General features: G+C 44.3%; 1 protein-coding gene across 4 annotated transcripts in view; it reads right to left on the bottom strand.

Annotated features, from left to right (window-relative positions):
* The window catches only part of PHACTR3 (phosphatase and actin regulator 3), a 214,040-nt gene that overhangs the window by 105,872 nt on the left and 80,241 nt on the right, over window positions 1–27,927 (bottom strand). For 2 of the 4 annotated variants that reach the window (XM_028735353.2, XM_028735355.2), the window contains exons 2-3: window positions 9,471–9,632; window positions 5,210–5,287 (exon numbers count right to left, since the gene is read on the bottom strand). In XM_028735353.2, the coding sequence (XP_028591186.2) occupies window positions 5,210–5,287; window positions 9,471–9,632 (240 nt within the window). The remainder of the gene's footprint in view (window positions 1–5,209; window positions 5,288–9,470; window positions 9,633–27,927) is intronic. The other 2 variants (XM_028735354.2, XM_028735357.2) reach the window with 1 other exon arrangement.

Below are 27,927 nucleotides of genomic sequence, written 5' to 3'. Positions count from 1 at the left end.
GTTTTGAAGGCAAGCAGGGCTGGTGGTGCAGGAGGTGAGCAGAGCTGTAGCTCAGAAGAAGAAGAGTAGAAGATTCACAATCTCCCGATACCCTGTCGAAGGGGGTGAATAGACCAGAGGTGAGGAGAGTTTGCAGCAGTGGAGACTCTGGGCTTAAGGCCTGGTTGCTCCTCCACTGCTACTGGTAAACCATAGGAAAGGAAATTCCCAGTATCTCCTAACTCAACAGATTGATCTTGGAAGCTTTGCAAATTATATCTCAAATGCTTTCCTAGATGCAGCAGAGGAGGAGACCATACCCTCAAAGTGTGTACTTTTTTCTTCTTTTTTTGTAAATCTACCAAAGACTAGAATGGGTTTTCTCAGGTGGGCAGAGGCTGTGTGTTCTGTGTCCCATTGGTGTGGCGGTAGTGGCACTTGCCCTTCTTCTGATAGGAAATGCTCTGTGGGCGGGAGGACATATAAAGGGGGGGGCAAGGAGGGTCATTTGGGAGGGGGAGTGAGAAATGTCTCTATTTTCATCTTAGGAATGTTGGAGGGTATGGGAGGCAGGCATCAAGGCTGAGGCCTTTGCAATGAAGAAGAAGAAGAAGAAGAAGAAGAAGAAGAAGAAGAAGAAGAAGAAGAAGAAGAAGAATAGTAGTAGTAGTAGTAGTAGTAGTAGTAGTAGTAGTAGTAGTAGTTTGGATTTGATATCCCGCTTTATCACTACTTGAAGGAGTCTCAAAGCGGCTAACATTCTCCTTTCCCTTCCTCCCCCACAACAAACACTCTGTGAGGTGAGTGGGGCTGAGAGACTTCAGAGAAGTGTGACTGGCCCAAGGTCACCCAGCAGCTGGATGTGGAGGAGCAGAGACCTGGACCCGGTTCCCCAGATTATGAATCTACCACTCTTAACCACACCACCACACTGGCTCTCAGAATACAGTATCTGCTCTGCATGCAGAAGGCCTCAGATTCAGGCCCTGGCATCTCCAAGTATGGCTAGGGAAGACTCCTGCCTGAAACCTCAGACAGCTATTGCTAGTCACTGTTGGCAGTATGTGTGGTGTCAGGTGCATGCAGGAGAAGTGAGTGAAGAGGCGCAGCACAGCGCACCCTCCTGGCTTACGAAGAGAGAGCTGGAGGCCATGCAGGCGCATCAGCAGAGTCCATCCTTCCATTGTCTCCCCCTTCTGGTAAGTAACAGGGATGTCACTGCTGGTAGGTCAAGGGCAACAGCCGCTCCTGGATGTGTGTAAGTGAGAGAAAGAGAGAGACAGGGAGCGAGGGAAGGAGAGCTGTATCTATGGTCTGTATACATGTGCACACATGCATGTGCATGAGTGTGCGCTGTGTGAGAGACAGGGATTATAAGAATATAATAATATAAGAACCCTGCAGGATCAGGCAAGTGGCCCATCTAGTCAGTCAGTCAGTTTTATTGCACATATTCAAAGGCTGCCGCAATGTACACAGAATCCTTCAACAATTAAAAGAAAAGATGCTGGATTGATACAAAAAACATTTATGTTATCAAGACATTACCTACTCTAAACAGAGCTATAAAAGTACCTTAATATACAAATTAAGACATTAAACAATAAAATTTATAAGCTAAAATTATCACATGGCCACTAATATATTAAAAATGATGTTAATTAATACAGTGTGCAATTATATTCAGAGTTTGGTGATAAGGATAAAATATAGCTTGATAGGGTCAAATAAATTCACCTCCTTTACAGTTGGTGGCTACCTTGGCTATATAATTTGCTCTAATTTTCCTAGCGGAAGTTGCAAAGAGTGTTACACGCCAGGTCACATACTTATCTGTGTCTGCGAGGAGATATAAAATCATGTCATAGGGGTTCTGGCCAGGGGACCTTGTCATTATAGGTGCTAAAAATCTTTCTCTTGCTTCATAATATAAGGGGCAGCGCAAGATATAATGCATAAGGTCCTCTACTTCAGGACATCCCCTAATGCAAACACGTTTGTTTGTTGGTATGCCTCTGTGTCTCCCATCGGCCCATCTAGTCCAACATCCTTTTTCTCACAGTGGCCAACCAGATGTCTATAGGAAGCCCACAAGCAGAAGCTGAATGCAGTACCATGCCCTCCACCCACAGTTCGCATCAACTGATATTGTGGCTAGCAGCCAGAGATACCCCTCCATGAGAGAGTTAGTGTGGAATGGCCTCAACTGTTTGGACCATGCCCATTATGGATTATTCAAACAAAGAAGGCAGCCTTTAAGCCAAAAAAAGCTAGGTAGCCACTCCTGAACTACAGATCAAGTAAGCGAAGGAGAAACAGGTCCCCAGACATGGCAAGACGAGGAAATTTAAGGAGAGTTGAAGGAGAGGACATGGGAGCCACACAGAAAGAACAAGCGAAAATGACAGAGGCAGAACTTGCAAGTAGCTTATTCTTCAGACAAAGCATCCACTGAGAGAAAAAGTGATGGACAAAAAGGGGCGGGGATTCATTACGGTGGACAGGGACAGGGAGGAGATGCACAAGAAGGGCTAGTTTCTGGAGATCCCCCTGAGCCTAGCAAAGGATCTCTGGTTGATGGGACTATGTTCTAGTTTGGTTCCTGGAACTCGAAGTATAGTGCTCTCCCTTCCAGGGCCAGCCCAATACATTTTGATAGCAGAGTTTCTCTACCTTTCATCCAACCCACATTTAAAAAGTGTGCTACACTATGGAGATGATAATTCCTCCCTTCCTCTATATGCCCAACATCTTAGTGCTGCCTGAAACTGGTTACACAGCATTTCCTAAGACATGCTCAACTCTCTGCAATTGGACTTCAGATGCTTCACATTGGATTAGATGCATTTCTCTCTCTCTCTCTCTCTCTCTCTCTCTCTCTCTCTCTCTCTCTCCCCCTATAATTTATTAGGGTTTTCACATTATTACAATAGAACAGCCCATTCTTCATTCCCTCTTCCCACTCTTAGCTTCCTTCCTTCCAACCTCACACCCACTTTTTAAAAAAATAAAAAATAGGAACCGTATTTTCAACTCTGATAATTCAGTTCTTCAGTATACTATACATGCTCAGATAAGGGTTAGGGGTGTCAGTGGTCTTCTGGGCTCCCATCCGTTAAGTTCCATCCCTGCACTGTCTCCCCACTGCTTCTAGCTGTGGGCATTACTCAGTTAAGAGCTAAAAAAAAAATGTCACCCAAAATCTCTCCGAAGCTTGACTTTTTACTGCATTTCTAGATATTATCTGGTCACTTTTGTGCATGAAGCCAGGAGGAAAAGGAACACCCCCAAGGGGATCCAATTTGGGCACAAACATTTTGATTCTTCTTCAGTGTCCTTTAATCAACTATGTTTCTACATACTTCTAAATGTATTTAAACAGCTTCAAAGCTGAGAAAACTGTAATGTTTAGGTAACGATATCTGAAGCTTTTTGGATTCTCAGCTCTTCACTGGATGCCTGATCCTACACGCTATAAATTTGCAGGAGCTGGTTGCAAATCCACAACAAAATTGTTCAGTTTATTGAGACCCCTTTTGGATGTCTGTTAGGGAAACCTACAGATCTGATAATTATTGTTCATTCTTCAGTGCAGTTACCTCCAATTTTGCATTTTAAAGCTATAATCATATCTGCATTTATGTCATACTTTAAAGTGCTTGAAACACTTTGCACAGATCATCTCAGAAATTCCTGCAAACACAACTGGAAGTTGTCATATACTACGTTGGTCTCAGGTGGTAGGATTTTGTGTTTCTGGTGCAATAAGATAATGTAACAGTAATGCATTTTACACTGGGCTTGTGATTCCTGCATTGCAGGGGGTTGGACTAGATGACCCTCGAGGTCCCTTCCAGCTCTACAATTCTATGATTCCACTTTTAGTAACTGTGGCATTCCTCTGGTACAACAGAAGCTCCAGAGCCTTCCAAGATTTAATGCACTTTGCTGAGCGTAATAATGCAGATCTGACAACCGCAAACCCTTGCATTAAAACAGTGCTTAATTGCAAAAGATGAGGACGTAACTGCCGCGTACCTAGGAACAGGCTTATGGACAGTTCTTTAAAAAGACATTGTGGGTGAATTTTAAACAGAGGTTAATAAACAGCATGTGTTACTAAAACTGTAAAGTAAACCCCCCGAGACTCAAGGCATCCATCGTGTTGGGAAGGAAGAACATGGATCATGCTAGATTGCTCTTGGCTACCCATTATTCAAACTCTCCTGCCTAGACAGACGGTGTTGCGTTGTAAATTTGCTCACTCGAAGCTTTCTTTGGCAACATAGGACCATGGCAAAGACGAGAATGAAACAAAAAACAACACCCCAGTTCTTGCTCTTCTCTTCTCCAGAGATGTTTGGAAGAGAAGAGGAAAGTGGAACAGAGGAGAAGGCAAATGTGTGATGGAGTCAATGGTGTAACCACGCAAGCCATGCCAATGACAGAGCAGAGGTACAGAAATTATTGGCTAAAAAATGATGCACGAGTTTCCTCGCCTCTGTTTGTTTCAAATATTGAACCAGAAATGGGTTAACCATTAGAGCAAAGCACGGATGGGGAACCTGTGGCGCTCCAGATGTTGCTGGACAACAGCTTCCATCATCTAAGGCCATCTAAGGCTGATGGGAGTTAGAATCAGGGTGGTGTAGTGGTTAGAGTGTTGGAAAAAGACTTGGGAAACCAGGCTTTGAATCTTCACCCAGCCATGAGGTTCAGTGAGTGACTTTGGGTGAGTCGTTTCCTCTCAGTCTAATGTGCATCACAGGGGTATTGTGAGGATAAAATGGGTAAGGGAAGGACCATGTACATCACTTTGTGCTCCTGGAAGGAAAGGTGGGCTGCAGATGTTTTCAAAAATATAACATCTCGAGGGACTTCAGAAAACTTTGCAAAAATTGGAGGATGGTTTCTCAGCATGTATGTATTGCATGTGGGTTTTACAGGAACAAAATGTGGTGGTGGTGTTATTTTGATATAATGTTTACATGGCAAAATGTCTTCCAAGCTGAAAATCACTTATAAAATCTATACATATGCCTTCACTACAGACAGAAGAAAAACACTGGGGGGGGCATTAGTCTAGACCCCCTTCATTGTTCCCCCTGAGTGCTAAAGTACCTATCTAAAATGATTGATTTGTTTGTTTGTTTTAAACAGTGAGATCCCTTCCAGTTTCCTATGGCAAGGAGTGGGGGGGAATAAAAATACAAAGATTGTTTTCACTTGCCTTGTTCCATAATTTCCAGCAGGCCTTTCTTAATAAGTTCGTCCCGACCTTGCCTTGTGGTTGTCTTCTTCTCTAACACTGCAAAAAGGGGTGTTGTGGGGTGAGCATGGTCAACATGGAACATCAGAGCAGACAGAGCGTGGAAATGAAGAACACAAGAAGCCTGCATGAATGGGTGAAGGATGTCACACTTGAAGGATGTCACAGCAAGTGAGAGGTTAAATGCAGTGTCTCTCTTTCTCACCCTCCCCACCTCCCATTGATCAGACTGCCTTACTCATTCTTAACTTTTGTATCCCACCCTTCTTCCAAGTTCTTTAGGGCAAATGGACATGGCGGATAATCCTGAAGTCAACCAATGACCTCATCGTGGAATGGGGATTCCAAAGTCTTCCAGATCCAGCCCTCTGTCGACTACAACACACTAGCTTATAGGATCGCACAGACACACAGTGTAAAGTGGCTTCTGCCATCAAAGGAAGTCCCCATCTCTCCTCCCAGCATCTCACATGCTTTGAATCACGACTCAAAGACTTGGGCAAGTTCCCTAGTCCAACTCTCCCCACAACCCCAGAGCAAAAGACATAGCAAGAAAGGCTTGGATCCTGTGATGCTATGGAATGATGCTACGTCAGAGAATTGTAGGAAGTCCAAAATGGCATTTGCATCATAGTTTCCCACTGTAGATGAGGTCCAGCAGACCATACTCTGTTGGAGGGGACCGGGTGTTGCTCAGAGCTGAATGTCTGATGTTGGAGACAAATTGGGGACAAATAACCTCATTTTGTTCCATTTCTACAACATAAGAAAAGCTTTGCTGGATCAGGCCAGCAGCCCATCTAGTCCAACATCTTTTTCTCACAGGGGACAACCAGATGCCTATGGAAAACCTGAAAACAGGAACCAAGTGCAAGAACATTCTGCCCTCCTGTAGTTGGTTCCCAACAACTGGTATTCAGAAGTATTCTGTCTCCAACAGTTAACGTACCATGGTTAGTAACAAGCCCCACCCTTCTATGGATCTGTCCAACCCTCCATTAAAGCCATCCAAACTGATGGCTACCATTTCTCTCTGTGGGAATGAATTCTGTAGTTAAGCTATGTACACTTTGAAGAAATACTTTTTTGGTCCATCCTGAACCTTCCAACATTCAGCTTCTCTAGATGGTCCCATGATTCTGGGCAGTTTAGACAGACTGCCAGGCTAGATGGAATTCTGATCTTATCAAGCAAGGTAATGTTTATGCTAAATCCAGGCTTTTTTTTCAGCTGGAACTCGCCGGACTCAGTTCTGGCACCTCTCAAGTGGGCATTCATGGTGAGTTCCGACACCTCTTTTTTCTAAAATAATAGTACAGTCGTACCTTGGAAGTCGAACGGAATCCGTTCCGGAAGTCCGTTCAACTTCCAAAACGTTTGGAAACCAAAAGTGGGGCTTCTGATTGGCTGCAGGAAGCTCCTGCAGCCAATCAAAAGCCGTGTAACCCGCGTCGGACATTCAGGTTCCAAAATAACGTCCGAAAACCAGAACACTCACTTCCGGGTTTCGAACATTCAGGAGCTGATTTGTTCGGGAGCCAAGGCATTTGAGATCAAATATAATACTGTACTGTGCTAAAGTTAGTTCTGCAATGCCAGGACATAAATAATTCCCCTAGCATCCCGTCCCCCATCCCCCGCTGGCCAAAAGGGGAAAACCCGACCCTTCCAGGATGGTTTTTGGGGAAAGAATTCTGCAATATTTGTGTACTATGGGGGGAGTGGACCCAAACCAGAGTGGATTCCACTAGCCTTTCCCTATCCTGACAGTGTGGCCTTTGCATTTCCTAACAGAAAGAACAAGGAAAAGACACACAGCTGGATGGAACCACAAGTCTTGCTGAGAGAAGTTCAACGAGGAGCTAAATGCAAGCAGGAAAAGCTCATTTTGGCTCATAGCTTGCTGTGGAGCCGCATAATAACAGCTTGACTACTCCAGTAACTGCTTGTAAGAATTCCTAACCTTTGTTTCCTTTCAGCTAGGCAAGGCCTAGCAACGCTTATTAAGGCCCGTTTTCAGCTCTGTTGAAAAGGGATAACAAGCAGCAGGGTATATTGAGGGAGGGGGCAAAAACCCCACCTCCGTATTTTAGACCATATGTGGTTGCATTCCTCAGGGCTGTCAATATTTCTGGCCAACTCACTGGTTCTGCAATGAGTCACTGTCATTATAAACCAATCATTAGGTCTAGCTACTAAATAAGCTATGAGTTCTCCTGTGTTAATATGAGGTATTCAAAACCACTTTTAAATAATCCTAAAATACAGAGGTTTTAATTCGTGGGTTGTTTTTTTCTTGTTTTGCAACTGAATCTTTAATCCTTGGCCTTTAAGTCTTACTGAGCATCGTGACTCTCTTCGTCCTCACTCCCCACAAACACTTCTTGCAGTAAAATGCTATTTCTGACCACAAGGTTGCTCGCTTATTATTTAAGTATCTGCCCCTTCTTTTAATCAAAGGGCTAGTGAGAGATAGAGCATTTCTAAAAGAACAGAAATCTAAGCCAGAAAGATAAATTATAATTGGTATATAGTTAAAGTGATTTTTTGTTTGTGTTTTCATAATACCTGTGAAGGCCTCCGTTTGCATTCCTGGGCAAGGGCCCCCGACTTTGAGGGGGGAAATCAGTACCCATAAAAACAGTGGTTCTCAACCTTTTTGAATCAATGGGAGCCACTTACATCGGGGTTCCACTACAGAAGGTGTATAAGTGTGGATTCCCCCATTCTGCCCCCCATGCCTTAACCAGAGGGGGGTGACTAGAAAAGCCACCATGAGGTGAGATTTTTCCTGCCAAACAGTGCCTGCATTCAGCCTTAAACTCTTATAAGCAGGGCCTTGATGGCTCTGCGATAAACTTTGAAGAAAGAAAAGAAAAAGAAAAAAAATCTGTAGGAAGGAAGTCTGGATTCTGCAGCAAGTACCGTATTTTGCGCCCCATAGGACGCTCCGGCCCATAGGACGCACCTAGTTTTTTGGGGGGGAAATAAAGAAAAAAAATTTATTTCCCCCCCAGGTGTGGGGCTGGAAGAACCAGGTCGGGGAACAGCGGGAAGGCGCACTCTGCCTCCCCGCTGTCCCCCGAGCTTGTGGGGCTAGCGATGGGGAGAAGTGCGCTGATCCCGGGACTGCAGGCAGCTCTGCGCAGCCATTGGGAGCGGGGCAGGGCTTTGCGCCTGGCTCCCGGTGGCCGCGCAGAGCTGCGCTGAGCCCGGGACGGCAGGCAGCTCTGCGCACCCCTCGGAGCCGGTCTCCCGAGGGTTGCGCAGAGCTTCCTGAAGCCTGGAGAGTGAGAGGAGTCGGTGCGCACCGACCCCTCTCGCTCTCCAGGCTTCAACGAAAGCCTGCATTCGCCCCATAGGACGCACACACATTTCCCCTTCATTTTTGGAGGGGAAAAAGTGCGTCCTATAGGGCGAAAAATACGGTAAATATTTACATTATCAATGTTTTTTTGCTTAATTTATTCAGTTTCTCCTAGTCTGTAGGAGGGACTCAGAACTACGCAGGGCATATTAAGGTAAAAGGTAAAGGACCCCTGGATGGTTAAGTCAAGGCAATGGCAACTTTCAGGCCAAGGGAGCCAGCGTTTGTCCACAGACAGTTTTCCGGGTCATGTGGCCAGCGGGACTAAACCGCTACTGGTGCACAAAGGACTGTGACGAGTGCCAGAGTGCACGGAAATGCCGTTTACCTTCCCACTGCAGCAGTACCTATTTATCTACTTGCACTGGCATGCTTTCGAACTGCTAGGTTGGCAGGAGCTGGGACAGAACAATGGGAGCTCACTCCATTGCGGGGATTGGAACCGCCGACCTTCCAATCGGCAAGCCCAAGAGCCTCAGTAGCTTAGACCACAGCACCACCCGCGTCCCTAGGAAGCATGTTAAACCCTTCCCATGACCACCTGAAATCACCCTGAACAGCCAAGCTCCTGTGCTTTCTTCAGGGACTACCTACAGAATTTCAAGCCTATCCCTGCTATCATGGGGGGGGGGGGTTGAAACTTCCTTTTTAAATAATAAAAACTGATAATCTCAAAAACCCATGTTTTGCGATCTACGGAACATTTCTCTGCTTTTTCTGCACTTGACTAGGCACGGCCCAGCTTATGCTTTACAAATGTGATCTTCTCTTACGACAGGCAAATCCTGCAAACCCTTTTTTGCCATAATACATGTCCCTGGCCAAAGTTAAAATAAATATATTTCCCCCACTTACCTGCTGACGTCTGTTTTAGTTTCTCGTTTTTCTTTTTCCTCCATTTCCATGGCTTGAAGATCCTGCCCAACGTGGCTAGCTTGCTGTTCCTTCGGACAGGAGGAGTTCGAATCCCTGAGACCAGATATTCGGAACGCACTGCAGGGGATGGATCCATCTCCTCTGAGAAGGGAGGGGAAACAAAATTGATGGTTAAAGAAAATGAGAGAAATATTGAACAGGCTGAAGGGCATCAAGGATATCAAGAACAGGGCTGGATTAAATAAGAATGTTCTTAGGGCATCAAGGTAAGGGGGGCACAATAGAAATTTTCCATTGCCGGATTTTTAACATTAATGGTCACAAATTGCTGAAGCTGAGTGTTCATTTTCTCAGTTGAAGTATATTTAAAAAACCCAACAAAACAACAACTAATAATAATATTAATAATAATTTTTTATTTATACCCTGCCCTTCCTGGTTCAAAAACCGGGCTCAGGGCGGCTAACAACAAATTTAAAACACTTAATTGTAAAAGCAGCATAAAATACAGTATAAAAACATGAATAACAATAAAATTCAAAATTCAGAAATGTATTTAGGGGAAATAAGCATTAGATAATCCCCAGGGCTAGCTATCTGAATTGGTCCTACTTGGGCCAGCGACGAGGCCAGGGGAGAATTAGTTGTGGGGTCTCAGAGTGGATAATCTTCATAAAATCTTCACAAAATCTTCATAAAACTATGCACCAAGGCAGCCTGGATGCCTTGTCTCTACTAAGTATAGAAGCAGACGTGTTATGTAAGACTAGTTTTAAGGATTTGATCAAAGACTTTGCAGTTAGAAAAAGTAAGAGATTTTTCTACCAAATATAAATAAAGTAGAAGTATACCAAAACAAAAACAAAAAAAACCCAACATCATTATTTTCCATCTTGCTTGTTTCATTTTGAAAAATATGATTTTATTTTACGGTTTATTATTGCTTATATTTTGAATAAGATATATGGGGGGGCACCCAAATCTTTTAAGTGCTTAGGGCCTCTAAAGGTCATAATCTGACCTTGATCAAGTAAGACCAGGGGGCATTATTTTCTGAAATAGACTGATCTCTAAGTTGCAGTGAGAAAGGCAGCAAGATAACATGCAGAGTTGCTGCCAAAATTCTACCTCAAGTGAAATTTCAGGTGAAAACCTACCTGAACCTCACAGAAAATGTTGGCTTGTTTGTCAGGTGTGGCTATTGGTACCACCAGCTATGATTAGCCTTTGGGGGAAGTCCCAAAAGTATCTGCTATTCCACTCACAAAACTACAATTCCTAGAGTGGTCAAACACTCAGTTCTTCTTCCCAAGGCACTCTGGGAATTGCAGCTCTGTGGGAGGAATAGGGGTTTCCTAATAACGCTGAGCACCCTTAGCAAACTACAGCTCCCAGAATTCTTTGGGGGGAAGCCATGATGGTTTAATGCAGACCCTCCAAGTGTCCTTATTTTCTAGGGGTGTCACTGATTTAGAGAAGCCGTCCCAGTTTCTGATTTGATCCTGGAATGTCCTGCTTTTCCTTAGGACGTCCCTATTTTTCTTGGAGAAATCTTGGAGGGTATGGAGTTATCTGACCCCCAAGCCATCTGAAAGCAAACCTGTATAGGGAAGGGTTTTTTAAAAAAATGTTTAATGTTTTATTATGTTTATATATATGTTGGAAGCTGCCCAGAGCTGCTGGGGCAACCCAATAAGATGTGTGGGGTATAAAGAGTAAAATTATCAGTATGGAATGGGACGTCCCTATCTTCATCAGAGAAATGTTGGAGGGTATGTCAATGTGGTATCATAGTGCTTTCAGTGTATGCTGTGAGTGTGGACTATGGCAGGACATTGTGGGAAATCTAAAATGCCTTCTAGCTTCCCATTGCAGATCATGCCAGTACTGATGGTCACTGCTGCTTCCGGTACCACACCTAAGCCCTCCAGAGGTGGGTAATAATGTTCAGGAAGTCCAGCAGACAATGTTTTGCTGGACAGGAGGCTGATCGCCCAAGAATTGATGCTTTTGAATTATGGTGCTGGAGGAGACTCTTGAGAGTCCCATGGACTGCAAGAAGATCAAACCTATCCATTCTGAAGGAAATCAGCCCTGAGTGCTCACTGGAAGGACAGATCCTGAAGCTGAGGCTCCAATACTTTGGCCACCTCATGAGAAGAGAAGACTCCCTGGAAAAGACCCTGATGTTGGGAAAAATAGAGGGCACAAGGAGAAGGGGGCGACAGAGGGCGAGATGGTTGGACAGTGTTCTCGAAGCTACCAGCATGAGTTTGACCAAACTGCGGGAGGCAGTGGAAGACAGGAGTGCCTGGCATGCTCTGGTCCATGGGGTCCCAAAGAGTTGGACACGACTAAATGACTAAACAATGACAGCAACAACAAGCACTCAGTTCTTCTTCCTAAGGAACTCTGGGAACTGTCACTCTGTGAAGGGAAATGAAGGTGTCCGAACAACTTTCTGAACCAATAACAAACTACAGTTGACGTATAGGTGGGTTCCCACGAGGCAAGACACAGTGATAACAGCAAGAACCTTTATTGAACTAACAGAACTGGACAACAGGACTCAGTACACAACAAGGGGCAAAGCAACTGCTTACACACATTTCTGAAGGTCTGTGCCACCCCTACTCCCAACATGATTGGTTGTCTAAACTTCCAAGCTGCGAATCGTAACTCAGCGTTTAAGGGCCAATGACAGAGGCCCAAATCCTGAATTGCTGGATATCATATATCGAATCAGAACACAGGGGCTCAGAATTTTTAGTCCAGACTCAAGCTCAGGCAAACACAGACCACTGAATACATAACAACAGTCTTCATAATTCGGGGGGGGGGGGCGAGCCACAGCTGTTTATCATACTGCTTTATAGTGCAGATGGGGCCTCAGACTCTATGGATCTATACATGGAACGGGAATATGACTGGAAACCAGACCTCAGCCAGTTTCAATAGCTCCAAGCAGCTATTGACTAGTCCTGCCAAGATCCTCTCCCTTTGCCACATTTGTTTCTAGACAGAGCTCATTTTCACACTTAATAATAGGTCCTCATATGACTATCAATTTCATTAATAGCAAGGAAGCAATGCTGGGGCAGTAAGTAATAAAGACAGCACAGTGGCAGGCATCTTCCAGCCAGTATCTTGAAAGAGAATAGCAGAGCTCCATAAATAATGGTTGTGGGTAGCATTGCTGGGATATATATGTGGGTGTACACACATTAATTCTCAAGTGCATAGCGAGCATCCGTCACCCACGATGTCACGAGCCGGGGAATTATAAGGCAATTTGCATATTTATTTCAACAACCCATAAAATTTAAATGAATGATATGGAACACATTTCCAAGCCATTTGTTTCTGGGATAATAACTTCATAATAATTTGCGTTGTGAATACCGCATTTAAAACAAAAAGCCTTATATGATCAATTTCATTTTATAAGGGTGGGAGGGGAAATGCAACGAAACTAAATAATGCTTTTAGAGCTTAATGGGGAGGCCAGACTTTCAAGAAAATTGGAATTATTATGGTTTTAAAGTTTGGTGGGTGCCTGTGCAGTAAGTAGCTCTTGCACAGAAGCAATTATGCCTCTAATTTTTTTGCGGGTGGGGGGAAATGGTTGATAAGACAAAGATGAATGGCTAAATAAGAGACAGTTTGAATTCATCGTCTCATTAGTGGAAGTGATCTAAAAATATTTTCAGTCTTCAAGTACAATGAAAAATTGGTGATGGGGAAAATGCAGGATAAAATCATGATATAAATGGATATGAATGGTTTGACTTCTAGGAGAAGTCAGAAGATTATGAATACAAACCAATAAGTTTATTAGGAGAAAGCCCCATTGTGTTTAACAGAGCTTACTCCCAGATAAATAGGTACTGAAGTATACACATACTTACCTAGGAGTATGAACTCATTGAACTCAATTGGACTTACATTTGAGAAGACATGCACAATATTACATTGTCATAACAATATTTTTCCAAGTTCTTCCCTTGCAAGAACACCTTCCATTTGACAATGTGAGATGATGGCAGAGGCTTCTGTACTGGCCTGCCAGATCTTGCTGAATTCTCACCATCCCTGATCATAGACCATGCTGGCTAAAGGGAGTTGGGAGTCCAAGAAAAATCTGGACGGTCACTGGTTCAGAAGCCCTGCTCTGGAGTAACATCTCATTCCTGAAAGGATGGAGGCTTGCCAAGTGAGCTCTGCTATGTGACACTTTGGGCTGGAATGGGGCAGGGATCCCTAAATAATCTTAATCATGGGATCACATTCATCTGGTGCTTTACCAACTGCACTGGCTCCCGGTGGAGTACAGGGTCAGGTTTAAGGTGCTGGTTTTAACCTTTAAAGCCCTAAGCGACCTAGGACCCCCATGTACCTACGGGACCGCCTCTCCTGGTACGCCCTGTGGAGAACCTTAAGGTCCACAAATGACAACACTTTGGAGGTCCCAAGTCTCAAGGTGGTTAGATTGGTCTCAACTAGGGCCAGGGCCTTTTCAGTACTGGCCCCGACTTGGTGGAACACTCTGTCACAAGAGACTAGGGCCCTGCGGGACTTGACATCTTTCTGCAGGGCCTGCAAGACAGAGCTGTTCTGCCTGGCCTTTGGTTTGGACTCAGTCTGACCCTTATGTTTCCCTCCCCTTATGGTTTTGATGTATGGGCTACTTTTAAAATGAGGCTGCATTTTAAATTGTATTTTAACCTGTATTTTAAATTGGGTGTTTTTTTCCTATTATATTTTTATTGTAATTTTACTGGTGTTAGCTGCCCTGAGCCCGGCTCTGGCCGGGGAGGCCCAAATCTATGCATGAAATAGTTGTTTACTACACTCAGCCTCAGGCAATGGGTAGATTGAAAATGGTGCATGACTCTTTTCCATGCTGCTTTTAGCCTTTTCAGACTAAGCAAAATCTGCCTAGTGGATGTTAGTGCTGACCAAGCAGAAAGCTGCCCATGAAGCCAAGAGGTGACCCTTTTTTCAAATAATCTGAGGATGCCCCAAGATAGTGTGGTCATGTGTCCTTCTTTACCAAGGGGACATTCCTCTGTTTGAAGGACATTCTGGTCCAAATCTGTCCAGTTTAAAGGTAAAGAACCCTAAGGAGAGCAGGGCCTTGAAGTTACCTACCCCAAAGTCACACCTGGGTAGCAGGTATCTACATCAGCTGGTAGCAGTATTGCCCACTGTGGTGATATTTATTGTGTTTCTGTTTACGTTGTACTAATTATTTCTAAATGTGCGGCTAAAAATATAAATCACCATATGCAAATCTATGTCTCTTTTGCTATTACGATGCCTAAGTGGCTACCCTACCCCAAGGCCTGTGAAGTGATCTTCCTTTTCCCAAAGGGAAGGGCTCTTATCAGCTTCTTGAGTGAGAAGCAGCAGCACAATCCTCCCCTGCCTTTCCTTTGCATATCAGCTGTGAAAGGCAGTGTGGTACAGTGGTTAGAGTGTTCGACTAGGACCTTGGAGACCAGGGTTCGACTCCCCCATTCAGCCATGAAGCTCACTGGGTGACCTTGGGCCAGTCACTCATTGTCACCCTAACCTACCTCAGAGTTCTTGTGGGGATAAAATGGGGAGGAGCAGAACTATGTATATCGCCTTGAGGTCATGGGAGAAAAGGTGGAATAAAAAGATTTTTATCCCCAAAGTTGTCTTCTGCTACCAGTATAGATATTCTAAGCCAGATATTCACACTCACCACAAAGATATTCACACTCACTACAAAGACAGAGAAACCAGTAGGAGAACACTTCAGTCTCCCAGGATATTCTATACAAGATCTCAAAGTAGCTGTTTTACTACAAAGGAGTTTCAGAAATAGACTGGAAAGAGAAGCTGCTGAATTGCAACTCATTACCAAACTTAAAACCATGGAGAGACCTGGTCTGAACAAAGACATTGGATTCTTATCTCATTATACATGACAAAGCCATTTTTCACCTTCTCACCCCTTGCTTTTTCCTGTAAGACCTATTGCAGTCGTTAAGAGTCGTCAACAGGCTCATCACAGCTATTTGCCAATCACCCATTCCCACCACCCTTCTGAGTAATACCCCTCCCCACCTTCTCACTATATAGAAGGATCTGGCAACTTCTGTTTCAGTGTATCTGAAGAACTGTGCATGCTCAGGAAAGCTCATACCAAGAACTAACTTAGTTGGTCTTTAAGGTGCTACTGGAAGGAATTTTTTCTGTTTTGACTATGGCAGACCAACACGGCTACCTATCTGTAACCACAAAGATGAGGTATCTAATAACCACTGACACTAAAGCAGAGATCTCAGTTCAGCTGGAATCAAAGCATGGGGTTAAATCACCCCAGAACGCCAGCTGTCTCAAGGCAAGCAATGCAACCTTCATGCTTCTGCACCGTTCTAGAGATCGATGCATATTTTCCAGACATTTCCCCTCCCTCTGCTACGAGCATAAGTGCCGCCTGTCCTGAGGTTTTCTCAAGCATTTAAGTGGAGACTTGATGAGCTGGCTGGCTTCTGATGACATCTCAGCTGGTTGCTGACCCTACAATTCATCAATCCAAGATTGAAGATGGGTTTTTGCAAGCTGCTGCAAAGCATCGTGCCAGGACATTTGACTGAGTGGGTTGCAGACAGTGTCAACCATAGTCATAATAATGATAATAATTTTATTAATTATATGTCACCCATCTGACTGGGCTGCTGCCCCCAATGAATCCCGTGGGACTTTACAGTCCTGCTTTCCCCTCTTCCTTCTGATCCATTTGCCCTTAGAGCAGAGGACAAAGCTGAATGCAGTCAGGTGAGCCAGCCATGTGAATTTGTTTTGACTGAGTCACACTTGGGAAGCCCTAGACTCTTAAATCTTTTCTTGACTCGGCAGGATTCGTGGTGACACAGCTTGCAGGCTGCTCTCATCATGGCAGGCAGCTCTACTCTCCAAATAAAAGCATGGCAGTAGGGGAGGGGCTATTTTCTTCCAGATCTTCATAGGTTCCCTGTTAAGGACTTGCCTTTGAGCTTGAAGCACATCCATTTATTTCCTTGGCAATGCTTGGTAATGTTATTGTGAATACATCCTTTCTTTGGAGATAAGGGTAGACAATTCTGTCAATTTCAATTTCCCAGTCTTAAATTCAGTCTTCCACATTTCCGTGCCAATATGTGATTATTAATTTTAACATCCTCACAAAATTTCATTAGCATTTCAGTGTGAATTTCTGGATTTTGCAAGCAACTTCTTCTAATATAAAGCAGTTTTGTAGGTTATTTTCACCAGTATCACTTATATGCACAGTTTCTCCTGATATACATATTTTTGCACTCATTTATTTGGTTGGAGAACAGCACTGCAAAATTCAGAGAAGGTCAAATGTCGAACCGTATATAAATATTGTGATAATATGGAAAACGTCGTCTTAATAAGATTAAGAAAAGGAAAGGGGAGGGGAAGGGGAGGGTGAAAAATAGGAAGATTTCCAAACTGGATATTTCAAAACAGATCTTATGTTGGCTATTATTTCATTCCAGTATCTTTCTCATTCATTCAACCACCATTAACAGACACAGCTTTACGTAAGATAAGAAGAGGAGAAAAGAGAGTCCTGTTCCAAGGAATTAACAGTCCCACAGGATTCTTTGGGTGAAGCCATTCCAGTGTCAGTGGTATAAAACTGAAAATAAGTTACTTTTGTATGTAGATACAGCCTGTGGGTAGGCTCACTTCAAATACATTTGACAGTGCCTGCTTCGACCAATTGTTTTTTGCCTTAGTTGCCATAGTTATGCTGTATAATTTTAGAACATGTTCATGTATGATCATAGAATGGTAGAGTTCAAAGGGACCTTTAGCAAGGTGGGGCCAGTGGGGCCATGGCCCCGGGTGCAGATTTTTGAGGGGGTGCAAAGGAGGCACCCCCAGCAGGGGCCCCCAGAGCTCCTGGCCTGGCACTCTTCCCCTGGAGTTGGAGGAACCAGAGTGGGGTCGTGTTGGTGGTAAGGGCTGGGTTACCACGGTGGAATCCTTCCCCCATTGCACCCCGTGCCCTGTCGTGCATGTACACCCATCCCACCCTGGTGTGCACACACACACCCATCTGACATGCGTGTGTGGAACCTGAAAGGCTGAGAAGGACCTCAGGAACCCAAGATGGCTTGTGCCAGACTCTGAACAGAGAAGGGAAAGAGGACTCTGGCAAAAAAGGCTGTTGTGAAAATGACAAGTTGCAAGGGAATCATGGCCACGTCCCCTAATTTACAGTCTATTTGAAGGAGCCCTCAATTTCAAGAGCCATTCAGCCCAAGAACATACATTTAAAGCAGAATGAGAACTCACGAATTCCTGTGAACCTTGGAGTCTTCTAGTCTCCTTCTTTCAGTTTCTTCCCTGGCCTCCTTAACTCTCCAAACCATTGCTGTCCCAGGCAAGGCATTATTTACATTTTGACTTCTCCACCCAAACCTGATTTTACTCCCCTCATGCCTATCTGCATTCTAATCACCTTCCAGTCTCCCTCTCCCTCCCTCTCTCTTTCTCTTTTTGGCCTTAAGTTCCCCTCCTCCCCTCCTCTGCCATCCCCTATCACTGTGCATCACTCACACGCTGCCCCAACTCACTGACTTTTTCCCATCTCCCGCCACTTCTATAGATTTAACGAGAACGGTGACATGGGATGCTGGGGGTGTGCACAACCTGGTTTCCAACCCTTGCTGGCATTCTTATCCATGGCTGCAGGAGTTCAGGCAAGATAAGGCATCAATTAGTGCTTGTTATTTATTGTTTTAAGAGCAATCAATCTGTTGCCTTGCCTACCAGAACCATTCTCTCTCTCCTGGCTTTCTTTCTCCAGCAGAGCCAGGAGAGGCTGCTCAAGGAAAACAGATTCAGTGATTCATTTTCACCTCCATGTGGGGAATCCAGGGGCCCTCTGAAATATCCTCCTCGCTGTGTTATTTCCCACCATTTCAGCACTTTTACTTGTGTGATCTTTGTGAGGGGTGGTTTATTTATAAATCCTTGCCTCCCAGGACCAGCCCACAACATTTGGGTACCTGAGGTGATCCACAAAATGGCACACACAACCCCTAACAAGGAAGAAGGGGTGAGTGAAGACCTACAATGTCAGGAGTGCGTGCAGGAGGCAGGCCCTGTGACTGGTAGGGCTTTGCAGGACTGGGGCTTTCCTAAGTGTGTTCTGAAGAAGCAAGGCACAGCCGCAAGGGTGAGGCAAATTGGTAACTCACAGCACCTGGTGGCAAGAGCTGGGAAGAGATATAAGGTCAGCATTTCCCTTTGGCTCTTCACCACAGCAACACGCTTCCTGCCTTGCTGTGTTTGGCTTATTGACTCCTGGTTTCCTAACCCTCAGACCCTTGACTCCTTGACTCCCAGCTCTCTGACCCTCAGACCCTTGACTCCTTGACTCCCAGCTCTCTGACCCTCGGACCCTTGGCTTCCTGACTCCTGGCTTCCAAACTCCCGTTCCTGCTCCCACCCTGCCATCTTGCTCCCTGTCCCGACGTCCTCCGCCAGGACTTCAACCACCCGTAAACCGAATCATGACATACATCAGGAATGTGGCAGGAATAAAGATCGACATCAGGAACAAGGGAGGGAGGAAACCAACTGTGCCTCCTGTTCTCCAAGAGGCTGCTTTAGAGGTGGCATTGTGAAGAGTGGCTGCCAATGAGGCAGCAGAACCGGACTCCAAGGAGTGCACAGCAGTTCTTGCTACCACAGTGGCAGCCGTGGGCAATGCATTCCTTGGAGGCCGGAACTGCTGCCCCTGTGGAGACTGCCACCCAAGGTGGTCGCCTCACCTTGCCCCGTGGATTGCCCTGCCTTGCCCTGAGAAACATGCAATCTAAAGTTGGGTAGTGTTGGTTTTTTTGTGGGACTGGGGAGACAACAGAGAGAGATTGGAGGGAGGAAGTCCAAAGGCTATCAAGGGATGAATGTTGCCCTTGGTGGCATTACAACAGCAGAGAGACTGCAGGAACCATAAACCTTTCTCCCTGCTTTGCCCTACTCGTCTTGCCTGGGAGCTGCTCCCAAAGTATTTACTTTTGCTCTTTGTGACTTTTGTTTTGTGGGGAATAGGTCTCTGTTTGGCAGAAACAGTTACAAATGTTAAGATTTCATTGTCTCAAATTCTTATAAGTTGTGCTGTACAGTGGTACCTTGGGTTACAGATGCTTCAGACTCCGCTAACCCAGAAATATTACCTTAGGTTAAGAACTTTGCTTCAGGACGAGAACAGAAATCATGCTCCGGCAGCGCGGCAGCAGCAGGAGGCCCCATTAGCTAAAGTGGTGCTTCAGGTTAAGAACAGTTTCAGGTTAAGAACGGACCTCCGGAACAAATTAAGTTCTTAACCTGAGGTACCACTATATTTGAATTTTGCATTTGTATGTTATTTCGCATGAGCTGCCTTGAGGGGCCTCTTTTGGCTGAAAAGTGGCATATAAATAAACAGTAGCATAACTTGCATGTACCTGGGCTTCATTTCAGGTGGGGGTAAGCACTAAGGGGTTAAGGCCTAAGGAGGGGTGGGGTTTGAGCTCAGGTGGGAGTCTGAAGGAGTGGTGGCACAATGAGGTGATCCACAAGGCAAGGATTGACCCGCAATGCTAAGTGCTCAGTAGAAGAGTTGAAGCTCAGAGGTAAAGCACCTGCTTTGTATGCAGATGGTCCCATGTTCAATCCCTGGCGTCTCCAGGTAGAAACCCCCATCTGTAGTGCTGGAGAACTGCTGCAAATCAGTGTGGACAATGCTCAGCTAAGATGGACCAATGGTCTGACTCAGGGCTTACCCACGCTTACCATTTGCCTAGCTTTTTCCAGACAGAGACCTGCACTTCAATGCAGATTTCCACCCCCCTGCCTCCAAGTTCCCCCCCAAAAAACCCACTCTTTAAAGCTGAATTGGAGCAAATGTCAATTTGGGTTTCCTGCAGTTTGATATTTGCTCCGATTCAGCTTTAAAGAGCAGGTTTTCATGAGGAAAGCTCCTCATGAAACAAAACAAAACAAAAAAAGGTGGGGTGCTCAAACAAAACAAAAAAAGGTGGGGTGCTCAAACACAGAGCTTTAAATCATGGACCATCCCTGGAAAGCATGGGTGAGACTTAAGTGTGGATAAGCCCTTAGTAGAGGGCAACTTCCTATGTTCCTCTTACAAGGAGGCCACAAAGTAGTGGAAAAAGATTTAGGAGGCAATTCATCAAATCTGTCTGTGCCAGATTGCCAGCCAGGAAAGTGTCTGTAGCCAAAATAATTTTGGCATATGCACTTTCAGAAAGGAAACAAACTTATGTCCCAGGAACCCCATCTGCTTTGTGTTGTCCCTTTCATTCTTTCCAGCAGGATCCCTTATCCCAATATTTCTTCAGACAGGTCTAATTCTCCCCCTGAGCTTGGTCCTCATATGGCTATTTATTTTTCTGCTGTGGGCTTGTCCCCCTCACTAGGAAGGGAGAAATGAAGGACAGATAATTTTCCAGCCCAGATAAACCAAGTTTTTCCCATTCACACCCATTCTTCTGTCTAGTCTGGCAAGTGGGTTCGAGAAGACAGTGGCCATGTTGCTCTTATTCTTTGGAAATTCAAGGCCTCATCAAAGATCAAGTCAACCATTGACTCATCAGAGCAATAACAACAACGCATAAGGAGGTAGACCTCTGTGGCCAAGGCCCTTCGAAAATATTCCACATCTACAGACAAACTCAGAGGACTATCAGCCAAACAGTGAAGGACACAATACCTGCCCATCTCCAGATTTGAGAAGATGTATATTTTAAAGATACATAGAGAGGAAAATCTGCCAAATTCAGCATTTCCTGCCATTAGCAAGAAAAAAAGCCAAACCAGGTGAAAATGTCACTTATACGAATAGATGCTTGCATGCAGAGAATCATTATGCACACTTAATGCTTTCCATGGAGGACTGATCTATCATTATAGCTAAATGAAGCATCCATTAGGGTACTGATTCAAATGTTCCTGCAGTGGAACATTGTGTAGATTAGAGTGTCGGGGGGGAAACCCATCCCAAAAGTGGGGGGTGTAACGGTGTTTGGGTGTGGGGGGGTGGGGTTTGCCAGCCTTGTAAAGGAAAGGGAGGCTAGAAATCTTGCAACAATACAAGGTGATCTGATGACCTTTCATCCTTTAAAAAACAAAAACTTTGCAAACGCTTCTTTAAAGGTAAATGCCACATTGGGTGCCTAAGAATACTTGACATGTGCTTTTGAAATGGGGCCTGAGGGAATATAGTGCAGTGTGTCAAACATGAAGCATTGTTGGGCAGCTGCTCCAGCACATTTGCAGAGACCACCAGCAGCACCTGTCCTGCTCCAGTTTAAACCATTTTGTTCTGGTGATCCAAAGAGGAACACTGCTGCTGCAACAAGGGGAACCACGGACAACTGAGAGCCTTTCACTCTCCAGCAGGCAGGGGGTGCTGAAGGTCTCTTCCAACTTGCAGCTCGCCCTGCCTCTATGCCCCGCTAGTGGGATTGTTTTGGAAGGATCTGGTGGGGCCCTGTTGGAAGCAGGCAATTGACTAGAAATGGGGGGAAATGTATAAGACAAATAATAAATGTTGGAAATGTAAAGAAAAAGAAGGAACATGTTATCATATGTGGTGGGAACGTAAGAAAATAATAATAATAATAATAATAATAATAATAATAATAATAATAATAATAATAATAATAATTTATTATTTATACCCCGCCACTCTGGGCGGCTTCCATAGAAACCAAAAATACACTAAAATATCACACGTTAAAAACTTCCCTGAACAGGGCTGCCTTAAGATGTCTTCTGAATGTCAGGTTGTTGTTTATCGCTTTGACATCTGCTGGAAGGGCATTCCACAGGGCGGGCGCCACTACTGAGAAGGCCCTCTGCCTGGTTCCCTGTAGCTTTGCTTCTCGCAATGAGGGAACCGCCAGAAGGCCCTTGGTGCTGGACCTCAGCGTCCAGGCAGAACGATGGGGGTGGTGACGGGACCGAGGCCGTTTAGGGCTTTAAAGGTCAGCACCAACACTTTGTGCTCGGAAACATACTGGGAGCCAATGTAAGTCTTTCAAGACCGGTGTTATATGGTCTCGGCGGTCGCCCCCAGTCACCAGTCTAGCTGCCGCATTCTGGATTAGTTGTAGTTTCCGAGTCACCTTCAAAGGTAGCCCCACGTAGAGCGCATTGCAGTAGTCCAAGCGGGAGATAACCAAAGTAAAGAACTTCTGGGAAATGATATATAACGAGATGAAAAAGATGTTGAAATATACATTTATTAAAAAACCAGAAGCATTTTTTACTTGGTATTATATGTCAGGATATTAATAGGCAAGATCTTAAATTGTTTCTATATGCAACAACGGCGGCAAGAGTATTGTTAGCCCAGAAATGGAAGCAAGAAGAAATCCCGACGAAAGAAGAATGGCAGACGAAATTAATGGACTATGCAGAATTGGACAAAATGACAGGAAAGATTCGAAACCTGCGCAACCAGAGATTTACAGAAGATTGAAAGAAGTATATGAACTATTTGAAGAGCAACTGTAATCAACAAATTACGCTAGTAGGACTACAAGAAGTTTTGTAAGGAGAAATATATGAAACGTTACAAAGTAGATAAAGAATAGAGATATTGGTTATGAGATTTAAATGTAATAGGGAAATTAAGAAATGTATACTAAGAGATTAGATTGGAAATTTTTCAGACAGGATTGATGGAAGTCAAAAAAATGTATAAGATGTAAAAGTATGTTTAATTACTGTGGGGAATGGTATGTTAAAACACACACACACACACACACACACACATATGAATGAAATGGGGAAAATGCAATAAGTACTGGAGAATTTCTTCCATGAAACTGCAGGGTTCGAATTCTCACTCAGCCACCATGTGACCTTGGGCCAGTCACTGTCTCTTACCCACTTCACAGGGTTGTGGCGAGGAGAAAATGTGGAAGGAGGGGAACTATGCATGCCATCTGGGGCTCCTTGGAGGAAAAGTGGGATATAAATAAAATGGATTAATTGATTGATTGATTGATTGATTGATTGATGATATAGGATGCGGTCTTGGGTTCCCAACCCCAATTCATACATTGATAGAATCATAGATTTGCAGAGTTAGAAGGGACCCCAAGCAACATCTAGTTCAACCCCCTGCAATGCAGGAATCTCAACTGAAGCATCCATGGACTCATCTAAACCGATAAAGAAAAAGTGATTTTTATGCGTTGGATGTGTGAAATAACATTGTGCCACCAGCTGGCGACATGGAGTCCCTTTTTCTCTCCACCAGTTTTCCCTGTTTAAATTGACAACGCTTTATGGAACTGGCGGAAATGACTGGCAGAATCCGAGACCAGGGAGAAGAGTCGGTGGAAGAAGACTGGAAAAAGTTTAAAGACTATTTACAGAAACACTGTAAAATTAATGAATGTTAGAAGAATGTTGGAATGAAGTGATATGGCTTTAGTAGAAATGTTACAAGGAATTAAGTATAAATAGATTAATAGAATATTAAAGGAAAAATAAGGTTAGAATGTGTTAAGATAATTATAGGATAGAATACAGAGGAAGCCGGAAAGGAATTGCTGAAACAACTAATAGAAGTGGAATACAAAAAGGGAGGTGTGAGGAGGTCATGGAAATAAGTGAATGAAAGATAAGATACTGAAATTGTTTGATGTGTTTTAAACTGTTTGTGTTTGGTTATGTTAGTTTAATGTGTCAGTGTTTGTACTGTATTGTATTGTTCTTTTTTGTTTTGTTTTTTGTTTTTTGTTTTGTAGTGTTGTAGTGTCCAAACTGCGGGAAGTAGTGGAGGACAGAGGTGCCTGGCGTGCTCTGGTCCATGGGGTCACGAAGAGTCGGACACGACTAAACGACTAAACAACAACAACAAAGTGTTTAAATTGTTGGAAAAGTAATAAATATTGTTTTGTAGTGTTTAAATGGTTGGAAAAGTAATAAATATTGTTTTGTAGTGTTGTAGTGTTTAAATTGTTGGAAAAGTAATAAATATTATTTTAAAAAATAAAAATAAATTGACAACGCTTTAAACTGAAACGCTTATTCAATGTGTCTAGATCCAGCCCATCACACATGGCCATCCAACCTCTGCTTTAAAAACCTTCAAGGAAGGAGAATCTACAACCTCCCGAGGGAGACCATTCCACTGTCAAACAGCTCTTACTGTCAGAAAGTTCTTCCTGATGTTTAGTCGGAATCTCCTTTCTTGTAATTTGAAGCCATTGGTATGGGTCCTACCATCATGGACAGGAGAAAGCAATATTGTTCTCTTTTCCATGTGACAGCCCTTGAGATATCTGAAGATGGCTCACCATCCTCTTTCCATCCTCTTTCCAAGGCTAAGTGTACCCAATCCCCTTATACATTCATACATCATGCAGAGCAATCCCACTGTCAAAACCACTTAAAGGAAGGGACATATATTGGCTGGCATCTCCACACCTCTCACCAAGGTGTGTGTGCCAAACACTTTCTGGAGGAAGAGTAACCAAGCAAGTGTGGGATCTGGTGTGGACAGACACTCATGTTGAGCACCCACCTCAGCAGTAATAATAATAATGAATAATAATAATAATAATAATAATAATAATAATAATAATAATAATAATGTATTATTTGTTATTTAAAACCTGCCCATCTGGCTGAGTTTCCCCAGCCACACTGGGCAGCTCCCAACAGAGTATGAAAACCATGATAAAACATTAAACATTAAAAACTTCCCTAAACAGGGCTGCCTTCTGATGTCTTCTAAAAGTCAGATAGTTGTTTATTTCCTTGACATCTGATGGGAGGGTATTCCACAGGGCAGGTGCCACTACCGAGAAGGCCCTCTGCCTGGTTCCCTGTAACCTCACTTCTCGCAGGGAGGGAACTGCCAGAAGGCCCTCAGAGCTGGACCTCAGTGTCTGGGCTGAGTGATGGGGGTGGAGACGCTCCTTCAGGTATACTGGACCGAGGACATTTAGGGTTTAAAGGTCAGCACCAACACTTTGAATTGTGCTTGGAAATGTACTGGGAGCCAGTGTAGGTCTTTCAAGACTGGTGTTATGCAGTCTCGGCGGCCACTCCCAGTCACCAGTCTAGCTGCCGCATTCTGGATTAGTTGTAGTTTCTGGGTCACCTTCAAAGGCAGCCCCACGTACAGCGCATTGCAGTAGTCCAAGCGGGAGATAACTAGAGCATGCACCACTCTGGCGAGACAGTCTGCGGGCAGGTAGTGGATGACCTGTGGCCCTGCAGAAGTTGCTGAGCAGCAACTCCCATCATATGTAGCTGAACACTGGCCATTATGGCCGGGGCTGTTGAACGTTGGAGTCCAACAGCATCTGCAGAGCAACAAGTTTGGCAGAGCAACTCCGGCCTCCCTAGAACTGCCTTTCCTCCATGCAGAGACAGTGTATCTGGCATGATCTGAGAACAATCAGAATATATTTCAGGGTACGTAATTTTCCGTGACATTTGTACACCCCCCGTGCTAAAAAGCAAAAAAGCAATTACAACTCAATGTTCTTCAGGCAGTAATGAATAATCCTCTCCAAAACCAAACAATGCGGGACTGAACGAAGAATGACGAGAACGAGCAGCGTCTCAGAGGATCTGCAGCAAAAACCGAGCTGTCATAACTGATGATATAGTTCACAGTTTCCTATTCTCTGGCATGGCAGCACGATGAGGCTTGAATCAGAGCTCAACATCATTTCACTAATGGAGTTGTAATATCCCTGAGCTCAGAGATCTAGCTGTGTTCAAACATTAACAATGAGAACATAAGGACTGCCTTTCTGGATCAAGCCAAGGTCAATTTAGTTCAGAATTGTTTGCCCCCGCAGCAACTGGCCAGATACCTATGGAAATGTAGAAGTAGAGCTTGCAAATAACTATACCTGGTCTATTTTTGTCCCCCAAATCATTACCTCTTATCATTAAGTTCGAAGCAGAGAATAGCAGCTAGCTAGAAGTTAAATGCGGGACGCAGGTGGTGCTGTGGGTTAAACCACAGAGCCTAGGACTTGCTGATCAGAAGGTTGGCAGTTCGAATCCCTGCAACGGGGTGAGCTCCTGTTGCTCGGTCCCTGCTCCTGCCAACCTAGCATTTCGAAAGCACGCAGTACAAGTAGATAAATAGGTACCACTCTGGTGGAAAGGTAAACAGCATTTCCGTGCGCTGCTCTGGTTCTGTATGCTGGCTCCCTCGGCCAATAAAACGAGATGAGCGCCGCAACCCCAGAGTTGGACACGACTGGACCTAATGGTCAGGGGTCCCTTTACCTTTACCTAGAAGTTAAATATATATGTGAAAATAGTCAGCATTTACCAAATTCTGCCATTTAAAATTTGAACGTGAATTTCAGTTTTGAAATGTGCATTTGTAACACGTCGCATCCCCCCCCCCCCAAAAAAACCTTTAGAAATGTAAGTGCTTCAGATTTGCTGGCAATACCTTGATTATTATTTTTTTTTGCATGGATGCTTTTGACAGGCATGAAACATGAAATGGCACCGAGCCCTATCAGATACTACATGCCATTGCATGCCAGCTATCATTTGTGAACAGAAACGCTATTGTACACGATGCTCAATGAAATAATGAAATGAAATGAAGTAATAGTGCCACTGTATTCTGCTCTGGTCAGACCTCACCTGGAGTACTGTGTCCAGTTCTGGGCACCACAGTTCAAGAAGGACACTGACAAACTGGAACGTGTCCAGAGGAGGGCAACCAAAATGGTCAAAGGCCTGGAAACGATGCCTTATGAGGAACGGCTAAGGGAGCTGGGCATGTTTAGCCTGGAGAAGAGGAGGTTAAGGGGTGATATGATAGCCATGTTCAAATATATAAAAGGATGTCACATAGAGGAGGGAGAAAGGTTGTTTTCTGCTGCTCCAGAGAAGCGGACACGGAGCAATGGATCCAAACTACAAGAAAGAAGATTCCACCTAAACATTAGGAAGAACTTCCTGACAGTAAGAGCTGTTCGACAGTGGAATTTGCTGCCAAGGAGTGTGGTGGAGTCTCCTTCTTTGGAGGTCTTTAAGCAGAGGCTTGACAACCATATGTCAGGAGTGCTCTGATGGTGTTTCCTGCTTGGCAGGGGGTTGGACTCGATGGCCCTTGTGGTCTATTCCAACTCTATGATTCTATGAAATATTCCAAATGCAGATATCAAATATTTCACCAGGAAATAAGTATTCTGAGAATAGCTGCAAATATTTAGAGGTTTCTGTTCAGCACAAAATATCTGAGGAATTTAGAGAGAAGCAGAAACAGCTGCAAGCAGGCGGGTGAAATTTCCTGGGGTGTTGGGAAAGGAGCTGCTCGTCACTAAGTCACTACTGATGAAGCAAAATGTCAAAGGGAATTTGGATGTTCCTT

Source organism: Podarcis muralis, chromosome 5, assembly GCF_964188315.1.
Source record: "Podarcis muralis chromosome 5, rPodMur119.hap1.1, whole genome shotgun sequence".
In the NCBI taxonomy this organism is placed as follows: Eukaryota; Metazoa; Chordata; class Lepidosauria; order Squamata; family Lacertidae; genus Podarcis; species Podarcis muralis.
Note: the sequence above shows the minus strand (reverse complement) of the source record. Positions and strands in the feature narration are given on the sequence as shown.